This window comes from Chiloscyllium punctatum, chromosome 15 (assembly GCF_047496795.1).
Source record: "Chiloscyllium punctatum isolate Juve2018m chromosome 15, sChiPun1.3, whole genome shotgun sequence".
In the NCBI taxonomy this organism is placed as follows: Eukaryota; Metazoa; Chordata; class Chondrichthyes; order Orectolobiformes; family Hemiscylliidae; genus Chiloscyllium; species Chiloscyllium punctatum.
In genome coordinates, this window is record NC_092753.1 from 95,339,745 (window position 1) to 95,359,945 (window position 20,201).

Below are 20,201 nucleotides of genomic sequence, written 5' to 3' on the forward strand. Positions count from 1 at the left end.
GTTTGTTATTCTTTTCCACGCATTGAGCAGTGGACGCTGAATCATGGAATCGTTTCAAAGCTGAACTGGATAGAATTTTGATCAGCACTGTTCTGAGGGTGATAGCAGGCTGGCAGGAGTATGGAGTTGAGACCACCAGAAGGTGATTGTTTCTTAGTTTCATAGTAAAAGAAGCAGGAGTAGGCTATTTGGCCCGTCCAGCCTGCTCCACGATTCATTAAGATCATGGCTGATCTATCCATCATCTCAGCTCCTCCTACCTGCATTATCCCCATAACCCTTAATTCCCCTACCATGCAAAACCCATCCAACTGTGTCTTGTATATATTTAATGAAGTTTTTTCTGCATTCTTGGGCAGAGAATTTCATAGATTCAATAATCTCTGGGTAAAGCAGTTCCTCTTCATCTCTGTCCTAAGTCTACTCCCTCTAATCATGAGGCCATGTTCCTTAGTCCTAGTCTCAACCACCAGCGGAGGCAACTTGTCAGCTTCTGTCGTATCTATCCCTTGCACATGATAAGGCAGGCGCAATTAGATTAGATTTCCTACACTATGGACACAGGCCCTTCGGCCCAACAAGTCCACACCGACCCTGCGAAGAGTAACTCACCCAGACCCATTCCCCTACCCTATATTCATCCCTGACACTATGGCCAATTTAGTCTGGCCAATTCACCTGACCTGCATATCTTTGGATTGTGGGAGGAAATCCACGCAGACACAAGGAGAATTTGCAAACTCCACACAGACAGTTGCCCGAGGCTGGAATCAAACCCAGGTCCCTGGTGCTGTGAGGTAGCAGCGCTAACCACTGAGCCACTGTGCAGCTGAAGGGCTGTACCATTTTCTTGTGATCATACATGAAGCAGACAAGATGAGCATCGATTTACTTAAAAGAAACCACAGTAAACACATTGGGACAGAGGAAGAAATAAAGGTAGGACGAGGCTCACATGGAGTTTACGTCCCCTCAAACACGAGGTATGACAAATGGCCAGCTTCTGTGTTGTAAATATGATGAATCTTGTAACACAGTGTAGTGAAAGTCGACAAGTGTGGTGCTGGAAAAGCACAGCAGGTCAGGCAGCATCTGAGGAGCAGGAGAGACTTGACCTCTCCTACCTCTTCATCTTCCTTCACACCTATCTGCTCCACCCTCTCCACCGACCTATCGCGATTACCAGCCACTTCCATCTACCTACTGCCTTCCCAGCTACCTTCTCCTCAGTCCCACACCAGCCCCACACCCTCCCCCCCCCATTTATCTCTCATTTCCCCTTCCCCCTGCACTCTCCTGCTCCTCAGATGCTTCCTGACCAGCTGTGCTTTTCCAGAGCCACACTTTTCGACTCTGATCTCCAACATCTGCAGTCCCTCCTTTCCCTGACATGGTTTGGTGATCCAACAACAGTAAAAAGTGCCATTGCTAATTGTACGAATATCAGTGATTGGGAGAACAGAACAATTAGACATCTTAGTGGAATGAAAAGCTCAAGGTCTGACATTTGTGTTTTTCTTTATTGGCTGCTTGTGGTTTTTGAAGTGAATACACTATAATGTTAAAGAGCAGAAATTATTCTTGGATTCACTGTCTACTGCATGACTGCGTGCATTATAAACATTAGTACAAGCCTGAGGTATGTTGATAGTTACCACAGCAGTTTCTCACTATAACAAGATCCAGTGTTCATATCATCATCTTGAAGGAAATTTAATGTAAGCTTCAGGTCTTTAATGGAAGACAATGTGGAGAAAGCAGGAACAGGCTGCAGAGTCAGATGATCAGCCATGATCACACTGAATGGTGATACAGGCTCAAGGGGCTGAATGGCCTACTCCTGCTCCTATCTTCAATGCAACCATTCTGTCGACCAGGTCACATTTATTCTACCCAGTACTACACAAACATGTACTACACCTTCATTTGCTTCTCAGCTATTGGCTTCGAGAGTGTGGTGCTGGAAAAGCACAGCCGGTCAGGCAGCATCCGAACAGCAGGAGAATCGACATTTTGGGCATAAGCTCTTCATCAAGAATGTGATGTCGATTCTCCTGCTCCTTGGATGCTGCCTGACCTGCTGTGCTTTTCCAGCACCTCACTCTCGACTCTGATCTCCAACATCTGCAGTATTCACTTTCTGCTCTCAGCTATTGGTGTTTGATTAACTTGAAAATCTCACAGCAGTTGATCTTTACCCCAACAAGATGATGTTACCACAGCCTTTACACGCTCGGTGACCTTCTCGTCTCTGTGCTATATTGGTACGAGGACTGAAGTGCTTGGGTCTGGGTGTTCTTTGGAGGGTCATGCAGACTCAATGGGCTGAATGACCTCTTTCTGCACAGAATTGGTTCTTCATTCTGAATCAGATGAAGGTGGGTTTTAAATACACTTCCAAAGGGAGGCTGCTTCTTCTCCTTTCAACAACTTTATCCTTTCCTGTCTTCCAGATTGTGACATTGTATTAGTTCACAGGCATGGGCTGCTTTCGAATGTGAGGGGAGAAGTGACCATTGTGCTTGCTTACAATGCACATCCACTGGGATTGAGCAGCACACCTGACTGTGGGAAACCTCATTGGATCCCTGGTCAGGTGAGAAATTCCCACTATGTCTCGCCCTGAAAACTGGCAGAAAGTTTATTTTCCTGATTTTATCTGAGACTTCTGCCAATGTATGACTGTCACACAGGCAAACAACTTCAGGAAATTCCCATGCTTGCATGCACATATGGAATTTCAGTAATCACTGGATGGTGAACAGAGCTGGAGGGATGGAAACCGTCAGACTCGCTAACTTAGCAATATAAAGTACTAACACTTGCTCATTTTCATCACATCAGTTAGCCCCCCACTCTCTCTCTCTCTCTCTAAAACAAGACTGTTAATGCAGCAAGGTTGGAATAGCTGATACTTAGATGTTCCTGGCCTAAATTTCTCAATTTTGTTTGGGAATTACATCTCCACACTGAAGCGGTATCAAGTGTAGATCCTACCTTACGGGGATACAAGCATTTCTGTTCCTGGACTGATTTAGTTTCTTCAAGGTGACATTGATGAAAGTGTGGTCTAATCACTCACTAATCAAATGCACTGAATGTGTTTACATAACCTTACGAATTCAGCGTCTCTAGAAATGCAAGTTAACCAATCACATCTTTATTGGACATTTAACAAATTCATGCTAACTTGTTAATGCAGCACATGTGATGTGTTGGGTCCAATGAGTGGACTATATCATGAATTATATTTTACACTCATCCAGAAAATTGCCAAGGTTTCGACTCTGGCATTTTTTCTTCCAGCTATACCTGCAAAAGAAAAAGTCATAAATAGTGTTAAACAAGAGGGTATTCCAGGGACAGCCAATGGAAGAATCAACAAATGTTCATGTTTTGTTTTCCTAGGGAACATTCACATCAAATGTTAACTCTGTTTTCTTCTCTCCACAGATGCTGCTGGACCTACTCAGAGTATCCAGCACCAACTGTACTTGGCTCTGATTTCTTCCTGGGTCTCAGAAGTTATCAGTGTGTACAACATCTGTCTGTTGTCTCCTCTTCTTTGTTCTTTCAGAGGAAATGGGGGATCACTGCCCAGGTCAGAATTTACTGCATACTCTCAGCATGGCTTGCTAGGTCACTTCAGAGGGCAGTGAAGAGTTACCTGCATTGATGTGGGTCTGGAGTCACATGTTGGACAGATCGGATAAGAATGGCAGATTTCCTTCCCTAAAGGTCTTCCTCATTTCCCCTCCCCCCAGCTTATCTCAGTCCCAACCCTCGGACTCAGCGCCGCCTTCTTGACCTGCAATCTTCTTCCTGACCTCTCCGCCCCCACCCCCTCTCCGGCCTAGCACCATCATCTTAACCTCCTTCCACCTATCGCATTCCCAATGCCCCTCCCCCAAGTCCCTCCTCCCTACCTTTTACCTTAGCCTGCTTGGCACACCTTCCTCATTCCTGAAGAAGAGCTTATGCCCAAAACATCGATTCTCCTGCTCCTTGGATGCTACCTGACCTGCTGTGCGCTTCCAGCAACACATTTTTCATCAGTGATGATAGGTAGGGGCAGGCAGAGAGCTGGAAGGCGGGTAGACCGTCCTCAGCATTGTCCCCACGGGCAGGTACCAGGGCGGGTTGCCCTAGAGGTGGTCAGAAGGTGCGAAGGGCAGACCGAGAGCTGGCGAGGGTGTAGGGGCAGGCTGCCTTGTGTGTGGCCAGAAGGTGGGAGGGACGAATGATTTGCTGTGTTGCTGGGGGTGGGATTCTGTATATTATGCACTTTTGACCTAACTGGACTGTCTTGTATGTATTTGTTACTGTTTTGTGATGACTCAAAGTGGGACTTGAGGTTTGTCTTTATTTCCCTGGAAACTGGTTGAACGGTGGGGTTTGGGGTCTGGCGTTGCTGTCCCTTTCCCTTGTGAATTGCTGTTTCTCTGTTTATAGCTGTTAATATTAATTGTTTTGTAAACAGTGTTGAATAAAATTAAAATATAAACAGGGGATTTAAAATAAGTCCCCTAATCTGAGGAGATTCTGTGCTGGCTGGGCCATAGTCGGTGAATATTGTCCCAGGTTACAATCAGGAAAGCCCTGGCTGACCGATATAACCAGGAGATTTAGAATCTCCTCAGTTCAGGGACTGACTCCAAGCTGGCTGGCTACAGCCAATATACCCTACACATGTAAATAGAGAATGAGTTGGTGACAGGAAAAAATATATGAACGTGGATGAGGGGCTCTCCTGTGGTGCAGTGACGGTGTTAAATAACAACTGCATACATTGCAACAGTTATACATTCCACTTGGGAAAAACTCACACCAGGAAATGTGGTCTAAACATGGCTAAGAAAGACGATTAAGGATGGTATTAGATCCAAAGTGGAGTCATATAAAGGTGCTAGAAAATGTAGCAGGCCTGAGGACTGGGACTAGTTTAGAAATAGCAAAGGTGGAACACATGGCTACTTACAAGGAACATAAATATGAACTATAAATGCTTCTGACTATATAAAGAAAGATTAGTCAATGCTTGCTTTTATTGGTCAGTATAGGAGTTGGGAGGTCATGCTGTGGCTGTACAGGACATTGGTTAGGCTACTTTTGGAATACTGTGTGCAATTCTGGTCTCCCCACTACAGGAAAGATGTTGTAAAACTTGAAAAGATATGCCAGGGTTGGAGGGTTTGAGCTATAGAGAGAAGCTGAATAGGCTGGGGCTGTTTTCCCTGGGGTGTTGGAGGCTGAGAGGTGATCTTTAGATATTTATAAAATCATGAGGGGCATAGATAGGGTAAATAGACAAAGTCTTTTCCCCAGGATGGGGGAGTCCAGAACTAGAGGGCATAGGTTTAAAATGAGGTAACAAATTTACAAGGGACCTATGAGGCAACTTTTTCATGCAGAGGGCATGTATGGAATGAACTGCCAGAGGCTGGTACAATTACAACATTTAAAAAGCATCTGGATGGGTATATGAATAGAATGGGTTTGGAGGGATATGGGCCAGAAGCTGGCAAATGGAACTAGATTAATTTAGGATATCTGGTTGGCATAAACGAGTTGGACTGAAGGGTCTGTTTCCGTGCTGTACATCTCTATGTCTGTAAATGCAAGACCCTTTGGAGTCCAAAGTGAAACAAATGATAATGGAGAACAAGGAAATGACAGTGCAATGAAACAACTACTTTAATTCTGCCATTTAATTAATATTAGTGAAAACAAGGTACTGAAAAAATTAATGAGGCTGAAATCTGACATTCCCAGGGTGCGATAATCTATATGCCAGGGTAATAAAAGAGATGGCCATGGTAATGGTAGATACATTGATTGTCATATTCCACCACTTTCTCAGGCAATTCATTCCATACACACACGCCACCCTCTGTGTGAAAAAGTTGCCTCTTCAGTCCCTTTTAAATCTTTATTTTTTTTAACTTGAAACCATCCAAACTGTACACATTCTTCTTTCTTTTGTTTGCATTTTAACTTCAGAGTAAGAATAAAGTGTGTTTTGCTTCAAGCCCAGTAGTGTAATCAATTGAATTACATTTGGAACTGAGTACCATACACTTGCCTTTTATATAAGATAAAAGTTAGGCTCCAGATTATCGCCTTGATATATTTGAAGAGGAGCTGGTCTGATTTGAATGATAGACTGGTGAAGGTTGAGATGCAAAGGAATCTAGATATCTCTGTAGATTTTTTAAATCAATATTTAGAGAAACTCAGTAGGTCTGGCAGCATCTACAGAGAAAAAGCAGGGTTGATACATGGCAGCCCCTGTATCTGCAGAATTGTCCACGGTTTCAGTTAGCCGAATGTATTAGAGGGTAACTTTCTGGAACCTGGGACCAGGGGGTTGCTGGGAAGGTAAGTTTCCCATTTAATTGAATGTGTTCACCCCTATTTGCAGTTTCGGGGTTCCCAGGTAGGAGTTAGAACATATTTCCTGCAGGTACGGGGGAGCTACTGTATTTTGAGTCTGGTGACTAAGCTTTCTTTCTGTAAGATGCATCAAACCCTTTTGTGTTTCTTCAGCAATTTCTGTTTTAAGATTTCCAGTGTCTGCATTTCTTCATTTTTATTTTCCTATTCAGAAGTGTTATTACACAACTTTAGAGCAGGTTGGACTTAAAACTCAGGCCTCCTAACTCAGAGTTAGGGACATAACCACTTCACCACAAGAGTATCCAGGATAGCCTTGTACAGTCATCACTGAAGACCAGCATACAGGGGAAGCAAGCAGTTATATCGACAATTGGAGGGCTGCCCTTCATTGCAGGATGTTCTGAACAGCAGAGTAAGAAGTTCCTCAAAGAGCCTGCTGAGCCCAACCATCTTCAGCTGTTTCATCAATGACCTTCCCTCCATCATAAGGTCAAAAGTGGGATGTTTGCAGATGATTGCACAATGTTCAGCACCATTCACCATTCCTCAGACCCTGAAACAGTCAGTGACCAGAACTTGTTGTATTTGGACAATGTCCAGGCTTGGGCTAACAAGTATAATGAAGGGCTTTTTCCAGAAATATTGATTTCCCTGCTCCTCGGATACTGCCTGACCTGCTGTGCTTTTCCAGCACCACTCTAATCTTGGGCTAACAAATGGCAAGTAACATTCACACCACGAAAATGCCAAGGTTGACCATCTCCAATAAGAAGTATACGCACCACTCCCTGACATTCAATGACATCACCATCACTGAATCTCTATATCAACATCCTGAGGGTTATCTTTGATCAGAAACTCAACTGGAGTTGTTGCACAAACAGTGGCTACAAGAGCAAGTCGTGAGTAACTCAACTCCTGACTCCTCAAAGCCTGTCCACCACCTACGAGGCACAAGTCAGGAGTGTGATGATATACTCCCCACTGGCCTGGATGGGTGCAGCTCCAACAACACTCAAGAAGTTTGACACCATCCAGAACAAAGCAGCTCACTTGATTGGCACTGCATCCACTCCCTCCACCCATTGATGTTCAGTAGCAGCAGTGTGTACTATTTGCAAGCCACACTGCAGAAATCCACCAAAGATCCTGAGACAACATCTTTCAAACCCAGAACCATTTCTATCAAGAAGGACAAGGGCAATAGATACATGGGAACACCACCACCTTCAAGTTCCCCTCCGAGCCACTCATCATCTTGATTTTTGAAACGTATCGCCATTCTTTCACTGTCGCTGGGTCAGAATCCTGGAATACTCTCCCTAAGGGCATGTGGGTCAACCCATAGTACATGGACTGCAATGGTTCAAGAAGGCAGCTCACCCCCACCTTCTCAAGGGGCAACTGGGGATGGGCAATAAATGCTGGGCCTAGCCAGCGATGTCTGTGTCCCATGAATGAGTAGATTAAAAAAATCGAAAGTTTTATTACAGCTGTACAAAGCTTTGCTAAGACCACACCTGGGACATTGTGTCCAGTTCTGATTTCTTACTTCAGGAAGTATACATGTGCCATTGCAAGGGAAGATGGGAAGGGGGGAAGGGGGTGCTGAAGAAGTACAACTCAGGTTAATCAGACAGATTCCTGAGTTGGCAGAGTTTTTGTTTGAGGGACCTTTTAGCCTGTATTTAAAAGAATAATTTGGAATTTTATTGGAAGGTAAAGACAGGGCTTGATTGATGTTTCATTTTGGCAGGTCTATCTGCACAAAGTGGTCATGGACTCAGCATGTGCAGTCAGCCTTTTTGGACTCAGATGAGAAGAAATTTCTTCACTCTGAGGATGGTGAACCTGTGGAACTTGACTCCACAGAGGGCTGGAGAGGCCAAGTCATTGAACGTAACTTTAGAAAGAGATTGACTGACAGATTTCTCCAGGCCGAGGTTTCAATGGACATGAGGAGAGTGGAGGAACATGATGTTGAGATAGAAGTTGAAGTGTGAAGAAAGTTCAATGGGCCAAATAATGTACTCCTGTTACCATGGGATACAATTGCTGGGTTGTTAATCCAGGTAATGTTCTGGGGATCTGGGTCGAATCCTGTCTCAGTGATTGTGAATTCAGTAAAGAGCTGGAATTGAGAGTTCTAAAGACCATGAAACCATTGCCAGGAAAAACCCATCTGGTTCACTAATGTCCTTTAGGGGTGGAAACTGCCATCCGTACCTGGTCTGGCCTTTTGTGACTCCAGATCCACTGCAACGTGGTTGACTCTTGACTGCCTTTTGGGCCATTAGGGATGGGCAATAAATGCTGGCCGAACCAGTGATTCCCTTCTCCCACAAATGAACTAAAAAAAAAACAATTTTTACATTCATGTGTAATCTCATGAAGGGTCGGATGTGCTACGTCTCAATTTTGTAATCTAAGAATGCCAAATATGAGTAAGAACAGCCACCATCTTGTTTCGCCTCCCTGTCTTTGTTTGACGTGTACCCCGAAATCAGAGCTGTCGAGTTTAAGTTAGGAATGGAAACCAACTTTTTTAAGCCACATTTAACATTCAGGCTAGGGACAGCTATTGATCAATGAATGAGCCAATCAAACTATCCTTCACTCTAGAGTATTTTCAGGGCATCTAATGGGAAGAGGTGTATTATACTTCCCATGCATTGTATACCCCTGTGGCACTTATAGACAGTCATAGACCAAGATCATGGACCTTTGAGACATTAAGGATCTGAAAGGATTAACGCTGAGAGGTGCACTAAGCATGGCCTAACACAATGGTTTCACATGAGGGACATGAAGAACTCAGAAGGTGAAAGACCCCGATACCTGATCTAACACACATTACTGTAACAAGGTCTACCACAACGATAGTTTGTTGTCTGGCCATTACTGTCCTTGAATTAATTGGTTCGCTAAGGTATTTCTGAGGACAGAAAAGAGCTAACCACATCATAGTGAGTCTGGAGTCATTTGTAGACCACACGGTGGAAGGAGAATGGAGTTCTTTTCTGGAACTGGATGGGTTTTTTACAGCAATTCACAACAGTTTCACGGTTAGCATTACTGACATGAGTGTTCAGTTCCAGTAAAATTAATTGATTTTAATTTCCAGCAGCTTCAGATTTGAAGCCATAGTCCATCAGACATTCACCTGGCTTATTACTCCAATGGCATTGCATTCTAGCCAATTAGGGGAATCTCTTGTTGTTAGACTATCTGGTGGTTTTCCTTTATTGCACTGGACCAAGAGCAGTGCCCTGGAAATCTCAACCGAGAAAGAGGATCTTGCAGCATATCAATGAGTTAGAACTTGTGTCACAATGTACAGTGGTGAGGATTAATTTTGGAACCACACCAACAATAGCGGACTCCACTCCTCTGAAATGGGAATGATATTTAGAGACAGCTAGAAACAAGAAAGTAAAATGTTTTTAACATACCAGGCATTCATCCCTTGAGGTGTCACTATCCTTTTCACACACTGAATGTCATCTATGATGTTGTCATTGATAAAATCTACAAGAAAAAGACAATACTGTATTAGAATAATCCTTTGAATGTCCATGTGTCAAATGTCCATGATCTACATTGCTTCTGGTTTGAAAAAGATGACCCTGTCTTTTTTTTTTAAAAATCCCAGAGTTCACTAAATAGTTAATCCCAGATAAGATTTTGTTTTATCAGCTCCATTTCACTAGGGTATTACAGTTTCAAAGGTATAAAACTTCTTTACCGGTCCAGTAAAGAGAATTGCTTGCAGTGTTATCTGTCACAAACTGACCAGCAGAGATCACCTTATCTTTCATACTGGTGGTTATTTTGAATCTATTACACAAATTTAGAAAAGGGTTTTCTTTTCCCTTGTTTCCCCCCAGTTTCCCATTTGTCTGTCACTGATGCATTTGGATTAGGTCAAGTAAGCTTTTCCCTCATGTTGGTTTCCTATTCCAGCAGCTACATCCCTTAAGACTTAGCCAACTCAGTCAGTTGTGCTGCCTTGGTCATGGACAGTGAAGTCCATCTCCCAGAGGACATTCTGCACCCTTCCTATTCTCTGTGTGTGATGATGTTGCTCCTTTAACAAGGTTTTGTTGTCCTTGCCTTTTTTTCAGAGAGGTCATAAAAAACACAGACTCAAAAAAGTCTGCGGCTGAAGGGTTTTAGGGCCAGTTTGGTTATAGCTAACAGATACTGCCTTAGACAAAAGGCTTTCAGGTTAAAAGAAACGACCCTTGTATAGTGATAGGGAAGTGGCCAGTTGTCCCAGCTCAGCTTCACTCTGGTTTGGTTTGGGTTGGTCTGAAAATTCACTGACAGCAGTCAGTCAGTATTAAACTGCTAGTCCAGAAGAAGCAGCTCCACGCTGGTACTCTCTCTCTGACCTTTCTCCTGTTTGATCTTTTCCTTTTGTGCCAAGGGGTGTTTATGGGTGTTGTTGCAAATATTGGGAATGGCATCCTTAAGTTGGGATAATCTTTAAGGTTCTCGGATAGGTTAGTTTATTCTGTATTCTCTTCTCTTTTGTTTGTGTTTCATTTGGTAATCTTGTAAATAAATTCTGTTTTGTTTCAAACTAAGTGGTTTGACCAGCTGCATTTATCCTGGAATATCCACGTCACACCCGCATAAAACATTTAGCAAATTTAGGTTCTGGGCTACTTCCTGTAAATGTTTTGAGGGGGTCTGGCCTAGTCCATAACAAGCGCATTTTTAAATTGTTGGTCAACATGTAGGTGCTCTGGTTCATCAGCTGAATGGGTGTGGTAAGTACGCATCAGTGTGAGGTTTCCTTGCCCATGTTTGACCAAGAACCATAAGACTTTAGAAGGTCTACAATCAATGTTGAGGATTTCCAGGCTAACTCCTCTCAATGATATAGCACTGTGTGGCCATCTCTGAAGTCCATCCCACTGATGGGAGAAGATGTAGCCAGGGATGGCAATGGCAATATTCTGATATTATTTGAAGAGGTGCATTCTAGTGAAGATTTAGAAAATATCCTATTAAATTGATTGAATGAATTAAATTCAATATCAATCAGAAAGGGGGTGGGGGGAAGGTTTGCTGAAGCAGAAGTCTGGCCACATAGCTTAACAGCTGCTACAGAGAAAATGTTAGAATAAATTTTTAAAGATGTTCTAGTACATAGAAATATTCTAGCTAATCAGGCAGTATCAAGCATGGTCTTGTGAAAGGGAAATCACGTTTAACCAACTTGCTAAACTCCTCTGAAGAAGTAACATGTGCTGTGGATAAAAGGAAATTTGTGGATGGACTCTCAAGGTATTTATCGAGGTATCACATCAAGGATTAGTGCAACAACTAAAGGTTCATGGGATGGGGGTCATATATTGGCATAGATAGATGATTGACTTGCTTATTGGAAACAGAATAAGCAAAAATGGGACTCATTCTTGTTGGTAAGATGGAGCAAGTGGTGTTCCATGGGAATTTTTGCTGCTAACAATTTACATAAATAACTTGCAGAAAGGGAGAGAAAGCACAGCGGCTAAATTCTGATTGAATTCAAATCTCACCATTTACTACGGCATAATTTGTACCTGGCCTTGGGTTTCCATAAAACACTGCCTGATTTATGTGATTAGTCGGCTAATGATAATACTATTGCGCCACTGGTTTCTATAAAAATATCCATTTATCCCAACTCTGTTTTCTGTTGGTTAGTCAATCTTCTTTGCTTGCCTTGTGTATTAACTAGGTAGAAACAAGGACTGCAGATGTTGGAAACCAGATTCTAGATTAGAGTGGTGCTGGTAAAGCACAGCAGGTCAAGCAGCATCTGAGGAGTAGGAAAATCGATGTTTCGGGCAAAAGCGCTTCAAGGGCTGCCTGAACTGCTGTGCTTTACCAGCACCACTCTAATCTAGAATTGTGATTTAACCTTTCTTGCAACATCTTATCAGATGCCTTTTGGAAGTTCAGATACACTGCGCCCACAATGCATCCACTGTCTCTGCTGCCCCTTCCTTTAATACTCGAGAATGTAGACCATCAGAACACAGGGGTTTGTCTGCTTTTCATCCCAATAGTTTCCTCAGTACTTTTCCTTAGTGAAAGCAATTGATTTAAGTTCCTCTTTTTCTATAATCTCTGCATCTGTCGTTCCTGTTGGTATAGTTTCAGTATCCCCCACCATGAAACTGAGGCAGAATATTGATTTGTGTCTGCCATAAAAGCATCAAAGACCAGGAGAATTAGGAGCAGGAGTAGGCCCTTTAGTCCCTTGAGCCTTCTGATATTCAGTAAGATCATGGCTCATCCAACACTCCTCACATCCACCTCCCTGCCCTTTCCCCTTAACCATTGATTCCCCGACTGATCAAGGATCTCTCCATCTCAGTCTTAAATATACACAAGGACTCTGCCCCTACAGCTCTCTGTGACAAGGAGTTCCAAAGTCTCACAATCTCGGAGAGGAGAAATCCCCCCTCAAATCAGTCTGAAATTGGTGTCCCTTTATTCTGAGACTGTGCCCTCTGCTCCAAGAATCTCCCACATTGTTAACTCCTCAGGCTCATCCTCTAAGGCACTAACTTGCTTTCTTTAATTCTTGCACAGTATTCTATTTCACTTAAATTGGAATTTTTATGATTTAATTCTTTCACTTAACAAATGGGAGTTGAGAAATTACTGCTGTACACCAAAATCACATCCTAAGGGAAGAGATCATTTCTGACCTGTCCTGATGCGATGAATTGCTTACCATTGCACCTCTTCCCACATCCTTTCCTTCTCTTTGGGTGCTGCGTCTGACCATCTTCACACCACCTGACGCTGTTGATCTGAAAGATCCCATAATCTGATGATAAAGTCCTTCCAGCCCTCCTGTTAAGTCCAACTATTCTTGTGTTGTAGTTGCTTTCATATTGAACCAGACAAATCCCTAAAATGAGAACAAACAGATCACAGCCTTGTATTCGGTATTTCCTTTGATGCCCCTTCCTCAAGTGCAAGGGGAGGTGTTGGCATAAGGATAACTGAAATAATTCCACAGAGGCTGGTGTCCAGTCACCACATCACCCTTTATTTACAGGGAGAGTCCTTGACACTGATCCAGCTCCCTCAGAGTCAGCTCTCAGAGTGAGCAGAACCTCTGTCCCTCCTGTTTATATCTGTGAGCCAGGGCTCCCTGATTGGACCAGGTCAACAGCCCCAATCACGGAACTCATTTTCTATGAGGTCCACCTGACTGACCTCATTACAATTACTACATCCCTCTCTCTCTGAATCTGAGGACATCGGCTGGTTCTTTTCTTTTTGTAGTTCCTCCTGAGGCATTTTAGCACCAGCTCAGGTTCCTCCAGGTCTGCCTCTGATATGGGCAGTGTGGAACACACAGTAGCTCATCTCTTGCAACTGGAGCATCTCAGAAGAAATTCATTCTGTTTTTCAGGCGGGAGAGGTATTGAGGTGATGACATCCGCTATGTCCATCTCAGATTCCAAGGTATTTTCATCGCCTGATGAGAGGGAGAACCCACAGGTTCTGGAACAGTCCGAAAGGCTGTCGAGGAGCTGAGCAGGTTTAGCTCCCACACCGTTTGTGAGTTTGAGTGCTTCTTCGGGACTATCACACTGAGTGGAACTTTCTACATCACTGAACCTGACCTCACGGCGACCATACCCCTCACCCAGTCAGGGCCATTCTTGTGGTTCTTACACCAAACTTTGTTCCCTGAAGTAAACAGCGTCTCTCGCTTTAGTGGATTCTTGTGTCCAGGAAGATCAGACTTCCCCTGTTGGCAACTCTGCTGGTGCTGTCCCTGTTGATGCATGAGGGGTTTTCCTATAATCAAACAGCTACCGGGACAGTTTGGTATTGAATGATACTGTAGGCAGTTTCTTTCAGCCTGCCTTCAAAGTTTGGTCTGCACTTTCTGCCAGACCACTGGATGATGGATGGTATGGAGCTACCCTGACATGCAAAATACCATTTGTCTTTCAGAAATTCTCAAACTCCCTGCTGATAAATGATGGACCGTTGTATTTGACCAACACTTCGAGGAGTCCCTGCATTGCAAAAGATGCTCATGGCTTTTCTGTCATTGTTCCCATGTTTGGTGAATGAATTCTATGGATCTCCAGCCATTTTGAGTGAGCGTCCACAATGGCTAAGAACATTGAGCCTATGATAGGACCCGCGTAGTCGATGTGTAACTGAGTCCAGGGTTTACCCTGCCATTCCCAGGAATGGAGCGGCACGGTGTCTCAGTGGTTAGCACTGCTGCCTCACAGCACCAGGGACCCAGGTTTGATTCCTGCCTTGGGCGATTGTCTGTGTGCAATTTGCATATTCTCCCTGTGTCTGTGTGAGTTTCTTCTGGGTGCTCCTGTTTCCTCTCACAAACACAAAAAAGTGCAGGACAGGTGAACTGGCCATGCTAAATTGGTCATAATGTTAGGTGCATTAGTCAGGAGTAAATTTAGGGTAGGGGAATAGGTCTGGGTTGGTCAGTGTGGACTTGTTGGGCCGAAGGGCCTGTTTCTAAACTGTACGAAAAAATGTAGGGGAAGTGCTGTCAGTAATTTTCATCCTCTGGGTGCCGCCCCACCAATATAGTTATGTCGACATCCAATCCTGGTCACCAGATATAACTTCTCGCCAATACCTTCATTTTAGAAACCCCTGGGTGACCCTGGTGGAGTTCAGCCAGTATCTGACAGTGACCATTGCTCAGGACAATCGTTGTTGTTCCCCATAATAATATACAATCTTCTTCTGTGATCGGGTTTCTCTGTGTCCAAAAAGGTTTCAATTCTGGGTGCGACAGCCCTCTCGTTTCCCCCATCACCACCAACTGTTTCACTTCTCCCAGGACCAGATCGTTCTACATCCAAAATCTGATATTATCAGCTGTGATGAGAGAGAGCGTTCAGAAGAGATTTATCAGAATGTTGATAGATATGGAAGGTTTGAGTTATAAAGAAAGGCTGGATTGGCTGGGACATTTTTCATTGGAGTGTTGGAGGTTGAAAGCAACCTGATAGAGGTTTATAAAATAATGAGAGGTGGAGATAGAGTTAATGGTGGTTGTCTTTTCCCTCGCATGGGGGATTTCAAGACTCGGGGACTCATTTTAAGGTGAGAGGGGAATGATTTTAAAAAGACATGAAGGGCAAATCTTTCACACAGATGGGGGTTCATGTGTGCAATGAACTTCCTGAGGAAGTGGTGGATGTTGGTACAATTACAACATTTAAAAGACTCTGAGATAAATTCATGAACAGGAAAGATTTGGAGGGATATAGGCCAGGAGCAGGCAGGTGGGAATGATTTAGTTTGGGATTGTGTTTGGTATGAACTGGTTGGACCAGAGAGTCTGTTTTTGTGCTGCATGACCCGACGACTCTGACTTTAAATGTGTTCAGAAAATATAAAACCATTACAGACTCTCAGTGCCTAGGCAGAAGTGGGTACTGCAGACGCTGGAGATTAGAGTCAAGATAAGAGTGGTGCTGGAAAAACACAGCAGGTCAGGCAGCATCTGAGGAGCAGGAAAATCAAAGTTTCAGTCAAAAACTTTATCAGGAAAGCTCTTCCAGTGCCTGCCCCATCAGGGGTGTATCTGGCAGCAGGAGGCAGTTCAATACATCCACTTTCGCTACTTGGCCTCCTGGATGGAGATCCAACTTGTAATTGTATGCAATTAGTATGAAAGCCCATTGCTGAATTTGGTCTGAATCTGTGGGTGGCACTGCCTTGTCCTTTTTAAGTGGACCCAGCAGGAATTTGTGGTCCATTATTATTACAAAGTTATGTCCACAAAGGTATTGGTGAAACTTCCTGAGTCCAAATGCGGCTGCCAAGCCTTCCTTCTCTGTCTGGGTGTATTTACGCTCTGCATTAGCTAAAATGCTGAATGCATAAGCTGTTGGGGCATTCCTCTCCATTGGCCCACTTTATGGACTGGTACCACACCGGTGCCATAAGGACAGGCACCAATTGTCATCATCAAATCTCACTTGGGATTGTAGTGTGCCAACCTTAGAGGATGATAGCTATTTAGTCAATTCCCTGAAAGCTATGACTTGACAACAAGACCATTTCCAAGGCTGACCCTTTTTTAGGAGTTGACACAAAGATGGCAGGATGCAATTAGTATGAACTTTCCAGGTTCTGTATGAACTTTCCCTAATAATTCACCAGCCCAAGGAAAGAACTGAGCTCTGGTACAGACTTGGGACTTTCATCTTAAGTGATCACTCTCACTTTATCTTCCAATGGGTGTAACCCAGTCTTGTCGAATCTGTAATCTAAATAGATCACTTGGGGTGCCTAGAACACACATCTTTCACTTCTAAGGCATACACCCACTGGGTAGAAACAATGAGGTGCTCCTCCTTGGTCTTCCCTGTTATTAGCATGTCATTTAAATAAATGGTGACCTGGGGTAGACCTTGTAAAATGTTCCCCATTGTCTGTTGAAAAATTGCACAGGATGACGGAACCCAAAAAGGCAGTCCCATACCTTAATGGTATTAATTTTAGTGTACTTCTGGAAATCCTGATCTAGCGGCAATTGCAGGAATGCAAGGAACATGTCCAGCTTCATGAAGGACAGTCTCCCTGCCAGCTTTGTGTATAAATCCCCTCTCTATGAGAGGGATTGTGCATTTATCCAGCTGTGAGAAGTGGTTTATTGTTTGTTTAAAATCTCCACAAAGGTGAACTGACCCATCAGGCTTCACAATCAGGGTGCCCGCCGCTGCCCATTCCACAAACATGGAGAGAGTGAGGACTGCAGATGCTGGAGATCAGAGCTGAAAAATATGTTGCTGGAAAAGCGCAGCAGGTCAGGCAGCATCCAAGGAGCAGGAGAATCGACGTTTCGGGCATAAGCCCTTCTTCAGGAAGTCCTTCTTCAGTCTCTGGACCTTCCTGAAGAAGGGCTTATGCCCGAAACGTCGCTTCTCCTGCTCCTTGGATGCTGCCTGACCTGCTGCGCTTTTCCGGCACTGCACTTTTTAACTCTGACTCTCCAGCATCTGCAGTCCTCAGTTTTTCTGTTTTACCCGTAAGGCAAATGGCACCAAGTGGGCCTTATGGACCCGTGGAATTCCTTCCTGGTCAACATGTAAGGTGGCCTTGGCTCCTCGGACAGTCTCTGGACCTTCCTGAAAATCTTGCACTTACTTAATTAGGACATCGCTCAGACATCCGTTTACAAATCGAAAAATGGTAAGCCAATCTCAGTGAATCTTTCTCAGCCAATTTCATGCCAGCAAAATTGGGCCCAATCAGTGGTAACTGAACCAGCTCCTTCTCATAAGACACCAGAACCGAAGTTCAACCTTTAGCCTGTAAAGGTTCCCCGGTGTACGTTCTTAGTCTAGCTGAGGCCTTGCACAAACGTAAGGGTTGGATCTTGGAGAGATGTTGGTTAAAAATTGGATCAGTGGTCACCGAAATGGCCACACCGCTATCAACTTTCATTAGAATTAGGTGACCAGTTAACCAGACATTTAGAATAGAATATAGCATATCCTTTATTACCACGTGTATTCAATACAAAGTACAGTGAATAGTCCATATTTGGCATCCACATTAACTTGAAATAAAATTAAAGAAGATAACTTAGAGAGAGCCCATCTTTCCCTCCTCTGCTGCTACAATATTCTGGATTAGTGGTGCTGGAAAAGCACAGCAGTTCAGGCAGCATCCAAGTAGCTTTGAAATCGACGTTTCAGGCAAAAGCCCTTCATCAGGAATAAGGGCTTTTGCCCGAAACGTCGATTTCGAAGCTACTTGGATGCTGCCTGAACTGCTGTGCTCTTCCAGCACCACTAATCCAGAATCTGGTTTCCAGCATCTGCAGTCATTGTTTTTACCTTGCTGCTACAATATGCCGCCCCTGTGAGTGTCCCACTCAGAGCTTCCCAGCTCATGCCATGCTGCAGGAAGATAGTGAGCACTCTGATGCTGAAGATCAGAGTCAAGAGTGTGGTGCTGGAAAAGCACAGCCAGTCAGGTTAAAATCAGGGTCAGCCATAATCTTATTGAATGGCGGAGCAGGCTGAAGGGCTGAATGGCCTGGTCTTGTTCCTTGTTTGAATGTAGATGACAAAACGGAGCTGCATTGTAAAGAATCCATTCCATAGCAATGGAAACCAGATGATGTATTGAATTTGCATGTTCTCGGAAAACCCATTTCTCACCCAGAAATGGAGGATTTCAGTTTTCAGTTTCCAGCTTTCAGTTCCCAATCTCAGGAAACATTTAGAGATAAAGTCTGATCACTGGCTGGTGCTCAATTGCCATCGGTAGTCTTCGTCTCAGGATGCCTTACGACCAAAGGCCTCTTGGAGTCATCCTTCCTCCATATCCTAGTCTTCCGTCTCCAGCCCAGACTCAGTGTGTCATGAGCTGAGATCAACTGGGTGTTTCCCCTGTTCTGAGGCGAGAGTGGTTTGATTACTGTATATTTAATATCCCAGAACTATATAGAGAGATGGCAAACCTGCATGTGTGTGTGTGTGTGTGTCTGGGAGTGGGTGGGGGGAGGTGGGGTAAGGTCTTTCTTTACAATTTTTTTGAAAAACAGTTCATGTTTGCAGCTCTTTGATTCTATTCTATGAAAAGAATCCCTACATTGTGGAAGCAGACCATTTGGCCCATCGAGTCCACACCGACCCTCTGAAGAATATCCTGTAACAACCCCATCTCTGTAACCATGCATTCCCATGGCTAACCCTCCTAGCCTGCACATCCCTAGCCTCTATGGGCAATTTAACATGGTTGATCCACCTAACCTGTTCATCTTTGGACTGTGGGAGGAAACCAGAGCACCTGGAGGAAACCCACACAGACATGGGGAGAATGTGCAAACTCCACACAGACAGTCACCCCAGGGTGGAATCAAACCCGGGTTCTTAGTGCTGATGAGGCAGCAGTGCTAACCACTGAGCCACCGTGCCAGCCTTTTGCTTCCAGAAACTTCCATAGTTGGTTTTTACCCTTTTCTCTCAATCCACGTCCAGGCTTAACTCATCAAGTACAGGGAGTGTCAACAGGAAACAGACTCACATAATCAGACTTAGAACAATTGAGCATACTGCCCTGTCCAGTAACCGGAACAAGTAAGTCGACAAAAGCCATAAGCAATGCACTTAAAACTGAATGTGAACTTAATTATTTAGTGCAAAAGCAATGTGTGACTAGAGTTGAGGATCTTCAGCTGACCCGACTTGTACAGAGGATGTGAGACTTACAGTTTTCCAGACTGTACCCACGATATCCATCCAAACCATTCCTGCGCAATAGTTGAGCAAGTTCACATTTCTGATAGACATAAGGCCTTGCCCCTGTGAGCACAACACTGAGAATGAGAAAGGTCTTCATTTTCCTGATCATGGCACAAGAAGCAGTTATTGAACGAGAAATATGAATTAGAGTTATTCCCTTTGTAATCGGGTAGGAGTCTGTTGTCCGCCCCTCCCCCACCTACTCTTTACTACACCATTGTTACACACGTATCAAAACAATCTTGTAAAACATAACCAATCTCTGAACAGTCGATAAATTTTGGCTTCAACTCATCAAGATGGTGAGATTTCCAAGAACATTACTTTTTTAAGAAAAGCCTTTTCCAGGGAGCACAACAATCCTTCTTTCTTCGAAGGTGAACATTTAGTTTTCAGAAGATTATTTGGTCGATGGAAATTCTGTGTTTTTATACAATAAGTTAAATCATACACTTCTCCAAGAGTCAACCATCTGAACTATGTCTGAATCAAATATTTCTCGTCATGGCAAATTGGCTGCTGAAGCAACCT

The 20,201-nt window shown here is 43.9% G+C and overlaps 1 protein-coding gene across 1 annotated transcript; it reads right to left on the minus strand.

Moving 5' to 3' along the window:
* Positions 1-3,245: 3,245 nt before the first annotated feature.
* Positions 3,246-19,767, minus strand: LOC140485935 (lysozyme C-1-like). Its single transcript, XM_072584380.1, has 4 exons — positions 19,638-19,767; positions 13,133-13,312; positions 9,849-9,924; positions 3,246-3,312 (listed from the first exon to the last, which is right to left on the minus strand). Exons 1-4 carry the CDS (start codon positions 19,765-19,767, stop codon positions 3,246-3,248), a joined length of 453 nt encoding a protein of 150 aa, XP_072440481.1.
* Between the last annotated feature and the right edge of the window lie 434 nt (positions 19,768-20,201).

Coding starts and splice junctions, on each gene's coding strand:
- LOC140485935 (XM_072584380.1), bottom strand. CDS start 19,767: ATGAAGACCTTTCTCATTCTCAGTGTTGTGCTCACAGGGGCAAGGCCT. Junction 9,925..13,132: donor ATGTGGGAAGAGGTGCAATG/GTAAGCAATTCA, acceptor TTTTTCTTGTAG/ATTTTATCAATGACAACATC. Junction 3,313..9,848: donor CCTCAAGGGATGAATGCCTG/GTATGTTAAAAA, acceptor TTTCTTTTGCAG/GTATAGCTGGAAGAAAAAAT.